Raw genomic sequence first — 13,547 nt, forward strand, 5'->3', positions numbered from 1 at the left:
AACTTAAAAATGTTCAAAATAGGGTTTTTCAGTTTGCTTACCCTGGGTATTGAAAAATTTTTTGCTGTCCTTATTCTCACACATTGCTGAAATTGCTTGGGAAGCAGCAATTTTAGTTCCATCGTTTTCAGAACCCAAAAGGGTTATAAGGCACTTTTCAACCTCTTGTTCATGAAAAAATTTTCTATTTTCAGCTTTCATAAACCAAAAGGGAAAAATATCAGAATGTTGATATATACCTACTTATCAGAATTATGCAAGTGCATGGGTGGTTCAGTGGTAGAAATCTTGCCTGTCAGAATTATACAAGTATACCTACTTCCTCAACCAAAATATGGGAATTCAAACTAGCTTTTTGCTTAGTCACAAAGAATAAACTAAACAAGATATTTTACTTTTAGAGCAAAGCAATTATTCAAAACAAATCATGCATACTGCTTTTTTTCTTATTCCTATATATGATACCAATGCTATGGCAAAGAAAATATGGTAGGAAAGAGGAAAGATTCAGGTTTAGCAAGAACTTAATTCAGTCATGTTTACTGCATGGTGTTGTGTTCACACATGCCATTTTCTCACAAAAGATATCAACATGTTTATTTGATGTTTACTTTAAATACAAAACCCAGCATTTGAAGAGCTACTAAATGTACTTGAGCTAGATGCTCAAGAGAAGAGGAGAAAGTAAAAACAAGTAATAGAGTATACTTCTGAGTTTAAGGAATTTATAATGTTATATCAAAGAAATCATAATCATCTTTTATGTTATACTGCATGCTGACAGAGCAAAAGTTAAAATAATTTTACATGATAAATTACCATAAACATAATCTAAACATACATTAGCATAATATTCTTTTATTTATTTATTTATTTGTTTGTTTGTTTGTTTTTTTGTTTATACATGCACTGGGTACAGTCAGAAGCGCGGGAGGGTGAGAGAATTCACCAGAGCCAGAGCGGGCAGCAGAGCAGGCAGAAGGACCGAGGTACACTGCTGAGGGGAGCAGCGGGCGGCAGGAGAGGTCTGCGCGCCATGTGGGACCCTCCTCCGGTGGCCGGGGAGCAGCCGGGGATCGAACCGGCACCGCAGAGGCCGCGGGCAGCTTCGCAACCCAGCGCTCAACCGCTGCGCCACCGGGGAGGCCCAATATTCTTTATCTGAAAACAAAATTAGGAATCTAAGAACATAATCTAAAACACTAAATGGAGACCCAAAATACTTTTAGTGTTCTTTTTTTTTTTCTAAATATTTGTCTTTTGATTTGATTTGATTTTTTTAAATAAAAAACAACCTTACTGATAACCTACACTAAAGCAAAAATCACATTAAACTAGATCAAAAAATTTTGTGTAGGGCCTCCCCTGGTGGCGCAGCGTTTGAGTGCTGGGTTGCGAAGCTGCCTGCAGCCTCTGCAGCGCCAGTTCAATGCCTGGCTGCCGGCGAGGGTCCCACATGGAGCGACAGACCTCTCCTGTCTTGCCCGCTGCTCCCCTCAGCAGGTATTTCGTCAGTCTGCCTGTTCTGTTCTCCGCTCTGGCTCTGGTGAGTACTCTCACCCTCCCGCGATTCTGACTGTACCCAGCTTGTATAAATAAATAAATCTTTAAAAAAAAATGTTTTTGTATAGTATTCTAAAGTTAACTACATATGAATTACTAAGATTTTTAAAAAATGCACAACAAAAATGTTAAGGCAAAATTCATTTTAAAGTCATAAGAGGTGACAAAGACTACTCTAAAATGAAACAGCTTACACATAATTCCTTATTTATCATTGAAAAAACTTTCTCTAGGTCTGATTTTTCCACTAATTAACCTTTATAAAGTCAATTTACATGATTAAAATAGAAAAGTGGGTGATATATGCTCTTAGGATATTGAGGTATAAGAATATTATGCTAGAATTAAAATATCCGCAAAAAAAAACTGATACTAATTTAGATTACAACATCTTCATGTGAAAATAATTCACTGATACATATTTTTAGTCAACTTGTTTTTTTCCCTACAATATTTTTAGGAATTATTGCAACTAGGTTTCCATTTCAAAGTTAACATCTGATTTCTGTGTTAACAATGTTTTTAAAAAATTGCTTTTTCACAGAAGCAGTAGCACATTCAGACAATTTGCAAATGCTATTGGCCTTTGTTCATCTGATATGTAGATGGATGCCAAGCAATCTGGTCATGACTAACACAGGCTAAGTTACTCACACTTCTGCTCATTCGTCTTAAACCAATATGAACCATGTCCTGTAATCCCATAATTTTAATCGCTTGCTCCTTTCATTTAAAATAGGAATTCAGGCAGGGTATAACTTCCATGAAAATGCTAGGATTCATATTTAAATCGTAAGTATGTGGCTCCTAAAATGTCTTGCAATATATGTCATCCTTATTAGCTTTCCCTCCATAAGTAAGAACTGAACCTCTTCAAGAATTGCTGACCTAAAATCTTTAAAATTAGAAATGAGTTCCCTTATGGCTCTAAAACAACTTTTCCTAAACAGAACACTCTGCGTATGGAATCTAATCAGGAAAACTGACCAAAAGAATTAATTTGAATGGGCTGACTTTGGAGTATGTAATAGCTAAATTCAAAAAACATTATATATGAAATTATTGGGAAGATTTTTTAAAATGATTTAAATACTTTAGGCAATTAGTTTCTCAACACTGCTGGGTGTGTTCTCAAAATCCAGCAGTGTTCACCAAATCTCAAAAGAGCTGACTGCTGAGTAGTTATAATAGATTTAAAAGATGAATTAACATATTAACCAAGTACCTTCACTGATCTTCTATACCAAGAAATAAAGTATTTATGTTTTAATTATGCAGGTAATAAAGATGGAAAGGTAATTATATTACTAAGAGAGTAATATCCTCTAAAAATAACATTTCATCAGTATCACTAAAATAAAAAAAAAAGCATGAGGTTTTATAACTGAAAATAAATCTGCATTCAGTGATGCTTCTCTTCATTCATTCTAGGAAGTTGCTATTGTACTACCTTTGCTCCTGCTAGGATGTTAATGCCAGATCATAAACCTCATGGCAACATGGTAATTAATACCTTGCTTCTTTCAGTGTCAAAGGCACTCTAATTTGGAATTTTCATGGTGGGGATAAGTATTAAAATTTATTCAAAAATGAAAATTTTAAAAATGTGTATTACATGTTTGTTCCCACTGTGTTTTTGACATGTAGTAACAATGCATTATCAAGACAACAAAAATTTCTCATGACAGGAAATAAAGAGAAACGGTTGTGAATGAATGGTGATAGTTACATTGACCTTAATAGTATAAGGTGCAATGTATCTGAAAACCCTACTTCTGAATGGAGTTTTCCTTGGAAAATCATTTTAAAACTTCATGATAACTTACTTCCAATACAGAAACACTTTGTTACTCCAGTATGGATTGCAAGGGATAAGGGATATGTTTTCCTATAATATAATATAGTATACAGATGTAGTATATATGATTCGAATATAAATAATATAAACTAGTCAAATCTGTCATTATTCATAAAAGGAGTTAATGTAGAAGAGGAAAAATAAAATCACATCTTTTATTAAATAAAATACATAAATTAAGGCTATAATTTCATCATCAGTGCCTGTAATTTAATTAATCTCACATTTTACAAATTTATGTCAACATAGCTTGCCATTGAAATAAAAATTGTATTATGTATATAGCATGTGCCTATTTTTTATACTGCCACTGCTAGACTCCAGCTGAAACTTGAAATGATTTTATGGATATCATTCTAAACATGGATTTATTGAAACAACTATTTGAGAACTCACAAACAGCACATACCACCTGTGTAACTCCAAGATCAAGAGAAATAAGGGCTTAAAATTTATTTTGGGAATAAACTGTTAAAAAGATAGGATTATAATTAAGTCATATTGGATTTAGTGTATCAGTGATAAAACAATCTCTACATTAACACATTAGCATTGAGATGAATTGGCCTTAATATGTATAGTACTACTCTCAAATGGTCATATAAAAGCAATCAAATACTCTATCTACTGTTTAATACTAATCAAAATCAAGAACATGTATGCTTAGTTTGTATAAAATGAAACATACAATTATATGCTGCTTTAGTGATTGCTTTTGCTGCATTCTTCTGAATATCAGGAATTGCAGAGTTTTCTGCAAATGTCAGGAGCTTCTTAAGACCCCCCGTCTGCTGAATCAGCGCCATAGTATCCATATCATCAAGGCAGTTGGCTATCACTAACAGCGCATCTATATGAAGGTCATTTAAGTCCTAATAATAAAAGCAAACACAACTGTAGAGAATTGTACTAAAAGAAATTTATATCCTCAAAATTTACCACAGGAGGGACTGCGGTCAGTCAGAATATAATGTAATTAATTTTGTTGTGACAAAGGCCCAAGGAAGCAGTTGTGTTTATTAAAGTGACATCACTGTCCCTAACCATTTGTCCCATCTTTTCTGTTTCCCCCAACTACAAAATATTTTATAGGTAGAAAATAATTACTGGAAACTTCCAGTGGGGACAGCCAAATGAAGTTGTTCATATAACTTTCCCTGATAACAATTTTAAAATCAGAAGAAAATACTGTTTGAAAAAGCAGACAGAAGCTGAAAGAAAGTCTATTCCTCAAAAGCTCCAACTGGTAGCATGAAGTGTTATGAGTTTATGACTTTCTTGCCTGAGAAATTTCCCAGGTGCCCATAGCAGTGGCAAATCCAGCCTTCCCTTAAGAGTTAGAAAGTTAAGGTAGAAATCCTGCAAGTGAGAGAAACACACAGAGGATGCTCCACCATCACGATATCCACACAGCATTGTTCTGACACACTCTGCAGCAAAAGAAGTGCAATAATAGGCCCAAGCTGCTCATAGAATTCACTGGATTTGCCATGTTTTCCACCATTCTAAAGCAACTGACTTGATAGATGGGCCTTCTGAAGACTCAGTTGCATTGCAGGTAGATGGTAACACCTGATCCTGGAGGCTGTGTGTGCTCTCAAGTGTCCTATGTGCTCCTAAGTGTCTCTCTCTCTCTCTCTCTCTCTCTATATATATATATATATATATATATATATATATATATATATATATATGCTGTTTCTCACATGGCCACCCAGTGCTCACGGGTATGGGAATCAAGGAGTGGAAATGGGTGTGGCACCACTCCTTATTACCACTAGTGATCCACTAGCAATACTTGAGCTTCCTGTCTCCACAACTTTATGATGTGCCAGCCTAGAGGCCTTAGTTTCAAAGGGAAGAATGCTTTCATCAGTAGACAACAATAATTCCACTGGACTACAAGTTAAGATGGCCACCCAGTCATTTGGCATTCCTCATGCCTTTGAATTAACAAGAGCAGAAGTGTTACTGTGTTGGTTGGGCTATTGATCCTAACTACCTGGAGGAATTGGACTTACTATTCCACAACAGACATAAGGAAGGGTATGTCTACAGTCCTTAAGACATTTCTTAGGCTGCGTCTTTGTATTTTTTTTTTCCTAAAGATTTATTTATTTATTTATACTAGCACTGGGTACAGGCAGAAGTACGGGAGGGTGAGAGAATTCACCAGAGGCAGAGCTGGGAACAGAACAGGCAGACTGATGAAATACACTGCTGAGAGGAGAAGCGGGAGGCAGGAGAGGTCTGTGCACCATGTGGGACCCTCCCCGGTGGCCAGGGATTGAACAGGTGCTGCAGAGGCTGCGGGCAGCTTCGCAGCCCAGCACTCAACCCCTGTGCCACCAGGGGAGGCCCCTGTGTCTCTGTATTACCAAGTTCTGTGATTAAGGTCCATGGAAAATTGTAACAACCCAATATAGACTACTAATGACGCAGACCCTTTAGGAAAAACAGTTTGGGTCATCATACTAGTTAAAGAAGCAAGACAAGTTGAAATACTTGCTGAGGAAAAAATGAAATACAGAATTGGTATAGGAGGAAGGTAATTATAAATATCAACTACATTGATGTAGTAGAAAAAGGATTGTAATTGCCATGGGTATTTCTTCCTAATTTGGTTATGAATGTTCATATGTGTATGAACTCTTTTATCCCTTTCTCAACCATTATCCAATATAAGATACAGATTTTACAAAATAGTATTTTTGTTAATTTTATAGCATGCATGGTATTTAAGTTATAGGATATCAAGGTAAAGAGTAAATATCATCTAAGGAAATTTCATTCTCTTATGGGGAAAGGATTAGTGTGTTCTCGGGTGTCCACAAGACAGTGGGATCATGTCAGGTATAACATAGGACTTTGCTAGTTTTTTTGTTTGGAGGTTATATATCATGCTGATAAACTATGTCACAATAAGTGAATTCATCCATTATATTTAATATCATGCTTAAATAGAACACAGTTATATTCTACAATTTATATTTTATAGCAACTTTTAGGAGATACATTTCCTCATAGAGAGTTGAATGAATGACACAATACCTTACTTTCTAGGATCTTAATAAGTTGGTCCATTCCTTGATTGTCTCTTAGCATTACTCGTGACTTCTTATCATTTGTAACAACACCTAAGGTTTTGAGAGCCAGCAGCTGAATAATCGGATATTCTGAATTCAAGAGTTCTAATATAGGAGGGATTGCATTTAGCTCTGGAAGTGTAGCTCGACACTGAAAATCCTGCCATGAGAAACAAATGATCAAGAAAATAATTTTTAAGGCAAAATAATATCTCAAAAATGGAGAAATTCTATTTTCTAACAAGACATTATAAATAATAGTATATATAATCATAATATATATAATTTTCCCATCTTTATTCCAGACACTTCCAAAATAACTCATGAATATAAGAAAAATCTGAAATGACAATATTAAAGTATTCGTTTTAACTATGTAGACATTGTCAACTACTGTTTATTACACAGCAAATTCCTATTACTATCAGCAGCATTACAATAAAATCTATGAATAATATAATACTTTTCACATTCTATAGCCTGTTTTATTCTGTTTTAATTAGTATTTGATAAGATTAAATGATGACATCAATTCCTTATTCTCTTCATCCAAATGGACTGTTTGTGAAATGCTCATATGCACACAGTGCCATTGGCAGGCCCTGAACATGCAAATTGATACCAGGTTTATCTCTGACACTGACCTTTATTTAAGATATATACAGTATGAAGGGGTCTTAAGAGTCTAGACAAGTTGTTCTGCATCTTGTGTCTGTGAATGGCAGGGAGAGAGGGCTTGGGTGGAGTGAACAATGGAGAAAACAAGGCAAAAAGCCAGGAAAAGTCCCAAACTCTGGCTGCTAAACATTTTAAATGGAAGCATGTAAAAGAGTACTAAGGGTAGAAAAGGCCCCATTTAAAGCTTGCCTTTCCTGTTTCCACCCTTCCATTGACCTCTATGTAGTCAGCAGCCTTCTGACATAAAAATCGAAAGTCGCTGTTTGTCATGGATTGACCTGTGTGAAAAGTAATATTACTGGAGCCATATTAAAACAGGGCCATAGAGAATAAATGGCATTGATAAAAAAAAAAAAAAAACAGGGCCATAGAAATCCACTGAGGAAAAGCTGTTTTGCTATTGTCTTTAAACTGCAAGATGACCCTTGGACTGGACCAACCCCCAACATCCCAACAATAAGGAGAATATCCTGTCTGAAAGGATTGATAAAGGCAATGTTTCCTTTCTTTTACTGTGTGACCCCCTCCACCTGTCCATTTACCTTGAGTCTCCTTCATCTGACCATTAACTCACCCATGACCGCATCCTCCATGACCTCTCTCTTCTCTCTCTGTAAAAACCTCCCTGGGTCCCTCTTCTGGAGACATATTTCAGCTTTCTGCCTAAATCTGTGTACCCCAAACTTCAATTCTTTGCTATACCATTCAATTCTTTGCTTGCCCATTCTCCCTGCCATTCTATGACTAATAGTGTCCTCCAAAACATATGCTGAAGTGCTCATATATCTCTGTATGTGACCTTATTTAGAAACAGGCCATTGCAGAGATAATTAGTTACGGTCATAGTGGAGTAGGGTGGGGGACAATTAATGGTGTCCTTTGAAGACTGGTGTATGTAAGAAGGTGAAAATGAGACAAAGGAAGGCGAGATGGTAATGCTGCTGCTGTATCCAAGGAATGCCAAGGAGTGAAGCTACCACCAGAAGCTAGAAGGACACTGGAAGGATTATGCTGAATCACAGAGGAAGCATGGCCCTGCTGATGGGCTTCTGGCCTCCAGAACTAATAAGGCAAAATATCCTGTTGTTTCCAATCACCCAGTCTGTGGAATATTGTTGCAGCAGTCCTGGGTAATTAATACACTATTACCTAATACTTCTGCTGTTAGGAATAGTGAAGTCTTTTCATTTCTACTTGACAAAATTTTTTGGGAAATCAAGCTTGGAGGGTGAGCTTGAGGTAAAGTCTTAAGTTAGCAGAGAAGGGGGAAAAAGCTGTTTCTTCTTCCAGGTCTCCATTAGGGAGGAGTGAGGGTAATGTGCAGCCACGTGTTGAGGACCTGCCAGGGCCGGGAATGAATGCTTCAGCTGCTTTCTGGCATGCAGTCCACCTGTGTCTTTTTCTATATGATTTCCTAGATACTCTGTCTTCCAATGAGCCTTCTGTCACCTTTGCTTGAATATCCCTTCCTTTCATTGTCTGCTGGTAGCTATTTCAAACGGTGTGCTGGTATTTTCAGTTATCTAGAGTTTATCATATGTGCTTGGGAATTGTTCAGGAACCTGAGCAACAAGCTGAGAAGCTGCCCTGAGCTGACCTCCTGTTGGTGTAAGGGGGTGTGCTCTGACTTGGGAGGTAGGGATAAGAAGGAGGTTAGGTGTGAGAGTGTGTTTTTCTTTCAATTACGAAGAAAAATAGCATAGTGAGATAGCAATGTGGATTTGTGAGCAATGAGTGCCAGTCAACATACTCAATTCACTGGGTTTTTACCAATAAGTAAACCTAATCCAACTAATTTTTTTTTATAAAGATTTATTTATTTATTTATACAAGCACTGGGTACAGTCAGAAGCGCGAGAGGGTGAGAGAATTCACCAGAGCCAGAGGGGAGAGCAGAGCAGGCAGAAGGACCGAAGTACACTGCTGAGGGGAGCAGCAGGCGGCAGGAGAGGTCTGCGCACCATGTGGGACCCTCACCGGGGGCCAGGGATCGAACCGGCGCTGCAGAGGCTGTGGGCAGCTTTGCAACCCAGCGCTCAACTGCTGCGCCACCAGGGAGGCCCCTAATCCAGCAAATTTTAGTCCACAGAATAAGGCATATATATTCAGTTCAACTGTTGAACAACACAGGTTTTGAACTGCTCAGGTTCACTTGTAGAGGGATTTTTTAAAAACAATCTATATATATATATATATATATATATATATATATATACACTTTGAGTATCAATGCAGTATAATACTCTATTCCTTGTGATTTTCTTAATAACATTTTTCCCTAGCTTACTTTATTATTAAGAATATATCATACCATACATATAAAAACAAAATACATGCTAATCAAATACTTAGGTTATCAGTAAGGCTTCCATAAGCAGTAGGCTATCAGTCGCTAAACTTTGGGGGGGTAATGAAAATTAGTACTTGGATTTTTGACTGGGGAGGAGTTAGCACCCCTACACCAACATTATCAAGGGTCAACTGTACTCCCATGTGCTGGCATCATCTTGCTAGATCAATATGTAGTTGCCCAAACCATAAATAGGCCAAATCATAAATATCAGATTTTCTGTTCAAAAGAAATACATTTTATATAGTATAGTCCTTAATTTTACAGCCATTCTATTATTTTTCAGTTGAAATATGATTTAAAAAGGCCCATTCATGGGAGACAATTACTTATAAAATGTGCAAAATGAAAAGTAAATATACTAAATTTCCATTATTTTTTCTGAATAACTACTGAATAATACCAAGAAGAATTGAAAATGAACTGGTGAGTTTGAAAAAGCTTTTTCCTGCTTTCATGTGAAAAATAAATTCTGTAATCAGCTCTTGTCAAAACACAGTCTCAGAACTTGCTCTTACCTGGACCAAGTTGTAAATGCACTCAATAGAATTCTTCTTCACATCAGGGTCAGGGCTGCTCAGCAGTCTGACGAGAGGCTCTAATCCACCGCATTCAAATATTTGCACTTTGCTGGTGTACTCAGCAGACATGTTTGCTAGGCAAAGACTAGCAAACTCATGGATAATCACTTCTTCTGTATATCAAAAATAAAGAGCACGAGTATGCTAAGTCCTCATTCAACCACTCCTCTACAGCATGCTTAGAAAGCCAAAGCTCCACAAATTATACCTGGGTTGGAGTGCATCTTGGTTTGAGAGATTTTTTTTTTTTTAAAGATTTATTTATTTATTTATTTATATAAGCACTGGGTATAGTCAGAAGCGTGGGAGGGTGAGAGAATTCACCAGAGCCAGAGCGGGGAACAGAACAGGCACACGGACGAAATACTCTGCTGAGGGGAGCAGCGGCCTGCAGGAGAGGTTTGCGCACCATGTGGGACCCTCACCGGCAGGCAGCCGGGGATCGAACTGGCACTGCAGAGGCTGCGGGCAGCTTCGCAGCCCAGCTCTCAACCACTGCGCTACCAGGGGAGGCCCGGTTTGAGAGATTTTAATGACAATTCATAACTGGTATTTCATGAACTATTTTCATTAAGTAGTTTAATTAAATGTAAAAATTAAACCAGTTCATTGTTTAAATAGAGGTAAGATGCAGTTACCTTCTGGAGCCAGCTGAGCAATGACAGAATTCAGGATATCCAACTCCCTTAACAATTTTTTAACATCACCTACACAAAAATGAAACAATATCAATGTTAGTTAATACTAATAATGACTGTGTGTTGAATGGCCCTTATGAGAGAGGTACTATTATTACCTAATTTTACAGATCAGGGTAAAAACCACACAGGAAGAAAGCAGTGGGGTCAAATGTGATGCCTGGGTCTGTCTGATTCCACATGGACTCCAGCCCATGTTCCTTGATCATTGAGCGCACCACCCCCGAGACAGGAGAAAACACAACCTCAGCAGGGCCAGGCGGGCCTCCAGAGCCCATCTTTACAGCTGACTGACTGGCCCCACACTTGATCACTGTATGATAGTAATTCTTGCTTCTGTTGTGGGGAGGGAATTCAAAATTTCGATTTAAATAAAATTTGTATAGAATGCAAATATGAATTATCCTGAGTCCTTTTTCATTAACAGAGCTGGTTTACATTTTATATGATTAGCAGAATTACCAAAAATGCTCAAAGATGAGTATGTTGATTTTTTAAAAGTTAATTTTTGTATTATTTAATTTGGTCTAGTTAAGGTGAGACAGTCATGGCCCTACTTCTTGCCTGTTATTCCTTGTCCCCCTTTTCTGAGAAGACATAGCTGTTCCTTCTGTTTGCAATTTTTCTTCTTTGTCAATTATCTTCATATAGAAACCAAAATTAGCATTACCAGAATTCTGGAAGAGTTCACTTAGTCTCAGCTGAAGCAGATGGTCTCTGGTTGAATTGTTCCTCATTAACTGCTGGGTAGATAGCACTTGGCTTTTATTGAACAACTTTTCCTGTGGGATCCGGGGATATGGCTGTTCTTCAACCTGTCAAAACCCCTCTGCTGTCTATTTAAAGTAGCTTAAAGGGAGCTAGCAAAATTACAGCTAGCTAACTGTAGGCTGTATGTGTAGTCCATGTCTACATGCCTGAAGAGATTTTATCCGAGCACATTCTCCATGTGGTATCCAAAATCACCTTCCATACACTTCAAGTTTCTGGGGTGACACTGACCACGAGGTCAACTTATGTTCTCTGTGCCTTCTTTCTCTGCAGATCCACTCCCACAGGGAGAGGCCAGCTTGCTGCATCTATGTGTGATACTTTGCCTCAGTTCACCTGAACAAGTTAAATGTTTTCTTCAGAGGATTCTCTGTGCCTTAAAATCACCCTCTGGATATGAATTCAGTCCAAATAGCAAGTGATGTTCAACAACAGATCTAGTAGATCTACCCACTAAAGCTTTAAAGGATTGATTAGCAATTCTTGTAAATTGATGCCACAGTTGATCAATTTACTATTCTGTATTCTTGACACTGGATCATTCAATGAATCCTTTTTTTAGGTAAGTCAACAAAAATAATGGATCAACTACTACTTCCATTACTTTAAACATCTCTGTCCCTGTGTTTCTCAACAGAGACCATTCTCAGAAATGGCACCAAGTAGGAACTCTGACTTGTGGTTGAGCCACATGAACAGTGTGGCACCTACACATTAAAATTGTTTTAATTGGATTCTTTTTTAAAAATTTCTTTATTTTATGCATACAAGAGAAAAAGAGATGGGGTACAGGCCAGAGGTGAGGGGGTGAGAGGATTCACCAGAGAGATAGTGGGGAACAGAACAGGCAGATTGACTGAAATACACTGCTGAGGAGAGCAGCGGGTGAGTCAGGAGAGGTCTGCTGCACCATGTGGGTTGCTCCCTGGCCGGGGATCAAACACGTGCTGCAGAGGCTGTGGATTGCTTCATAGTGCGGTGCTTAACCCCTTGCACCACCAGGGAGGCCCGATTCTTTTTTTTTTTTTTTTTTTTTTTGGCATAGAACTAGGATGTAGGCCAGAGTTTTGGAGTGCGATAGGATTCACCAGAGACAGAGTGGGAAGCAGAAAAGGTGGATTTACTTAAATACACTGCTAAGGGGAGCAGTGGCCAAGACAGGAGAGGTCTGCTGTGCCATATGTGAGTTGGCTCCCTGGCAGAGGCTTGAACTCAGGTCAAGACTTAACAAGTTAAATGTTTTCTTCAGAGGATTCTGAAGGCCATCAGGGAGGCCCCTTAACTGGATTCATATTCACAATTTTTTCGTGTCATAATATTAACCAATTAATTTATTCTCAACTTTATATATTCTTTTACATCGTCTTTCCCTAAAAAGGTAAGGTCTTCAGATTGCCTTAAGTGATGTAAAGTCTGGGTTTCAAAGGTTACTGCTCCTTACAAGGCCCCTGATGAGGGGCCTCCCTGGTGGTGCAAGGGGTTAAGATGCAACCTATGAAGCCATCTGCTGCCACTGAAGCACGAGTTTGATCCCTGGCCAAGGAGCTACCCACATGGTGCTGCAGACCTCTCCTGACTCACCTGCTGCTCCCCTCAGCAGTCTATTTTGGTCATTCTTCCTGTTCTGTTCCCCACTGTCTCTGGTGAATCCTCTCATCCCCCCCCCCACACCTCTGGCCTGTACCCCAGTTCTTGTATGCATAAATAAATAAATATTTTAAAAAATTAAAAAAAAAAAACAAGGCTCCTGATGAACTGTCTCTTAAACTTACTTCATCATATGACTCTCTGGGGTTAAAAGACCTTATTGAGTGAAATATAAACTGGCAGGTAAAAGAAGACAGCAGTTCCAACTGGCAAAAATATTTAGCAAAGTAACTTAAGTGACCTGTCATGTGTGACCCATACTTGGCACAGACACATTATGGAATCACCACTGTCATTAATCAGGGACTGCCTTTA

At 38.1% G+C, this 13,547-nt stretch overlaps 1 protein-coding gene across 1 annotated transcript in view; it reads right to left on the reverse strand.

Annotated features, from left to right (window-relative positions):
- The window catches only part of LOC311184352 (armadillo repeat-containing protein 3-like), a gene marked incomplete at both ends in the record, with an annotated part of 33,630 nt that overhangs the window by 12,261 nt on the left and 7,822 nt on the right, over nucleotides 1–13,547 (reverse strand). Inside the window, 5 exons of the mRNA XM_084254289.1 lie at nucleotides 42–194; nucleotides 4,110–4,293; nucleotides 6,473–6,667; nucleotides 10,054–10,229; nucleotides 10,755–10,823. Of these exons, the coding sequence (XP_084110415.1) occupies nucleotides 42–194; nucleotides 4,110–4,293; nucleotides 6,473–6,667; nucleotides 10,054–10,229; nucleotides 10,755–10,823 (777 nt within the window). The remainder of the gene's footprint in view (nucleotides 1–41; nucleotides 195–4,109; nucleotides 4,294–6,472; nucleotides 6,668–10,053; nucleotides 10,230–10,754; nucleotides 10,824–13,547) is intronic.

This window comes from Talpa europaea, assembly GCF_964194135.1.
Source record: "Talpa europaea genome assembly, chromosome: 14".
Taxonomy (NCBI): Eukaryota; Metazoa; Chordata; class Mammalia; order Eulipotyphla; family Talpidae; genus Talpa; species Talpa europaea.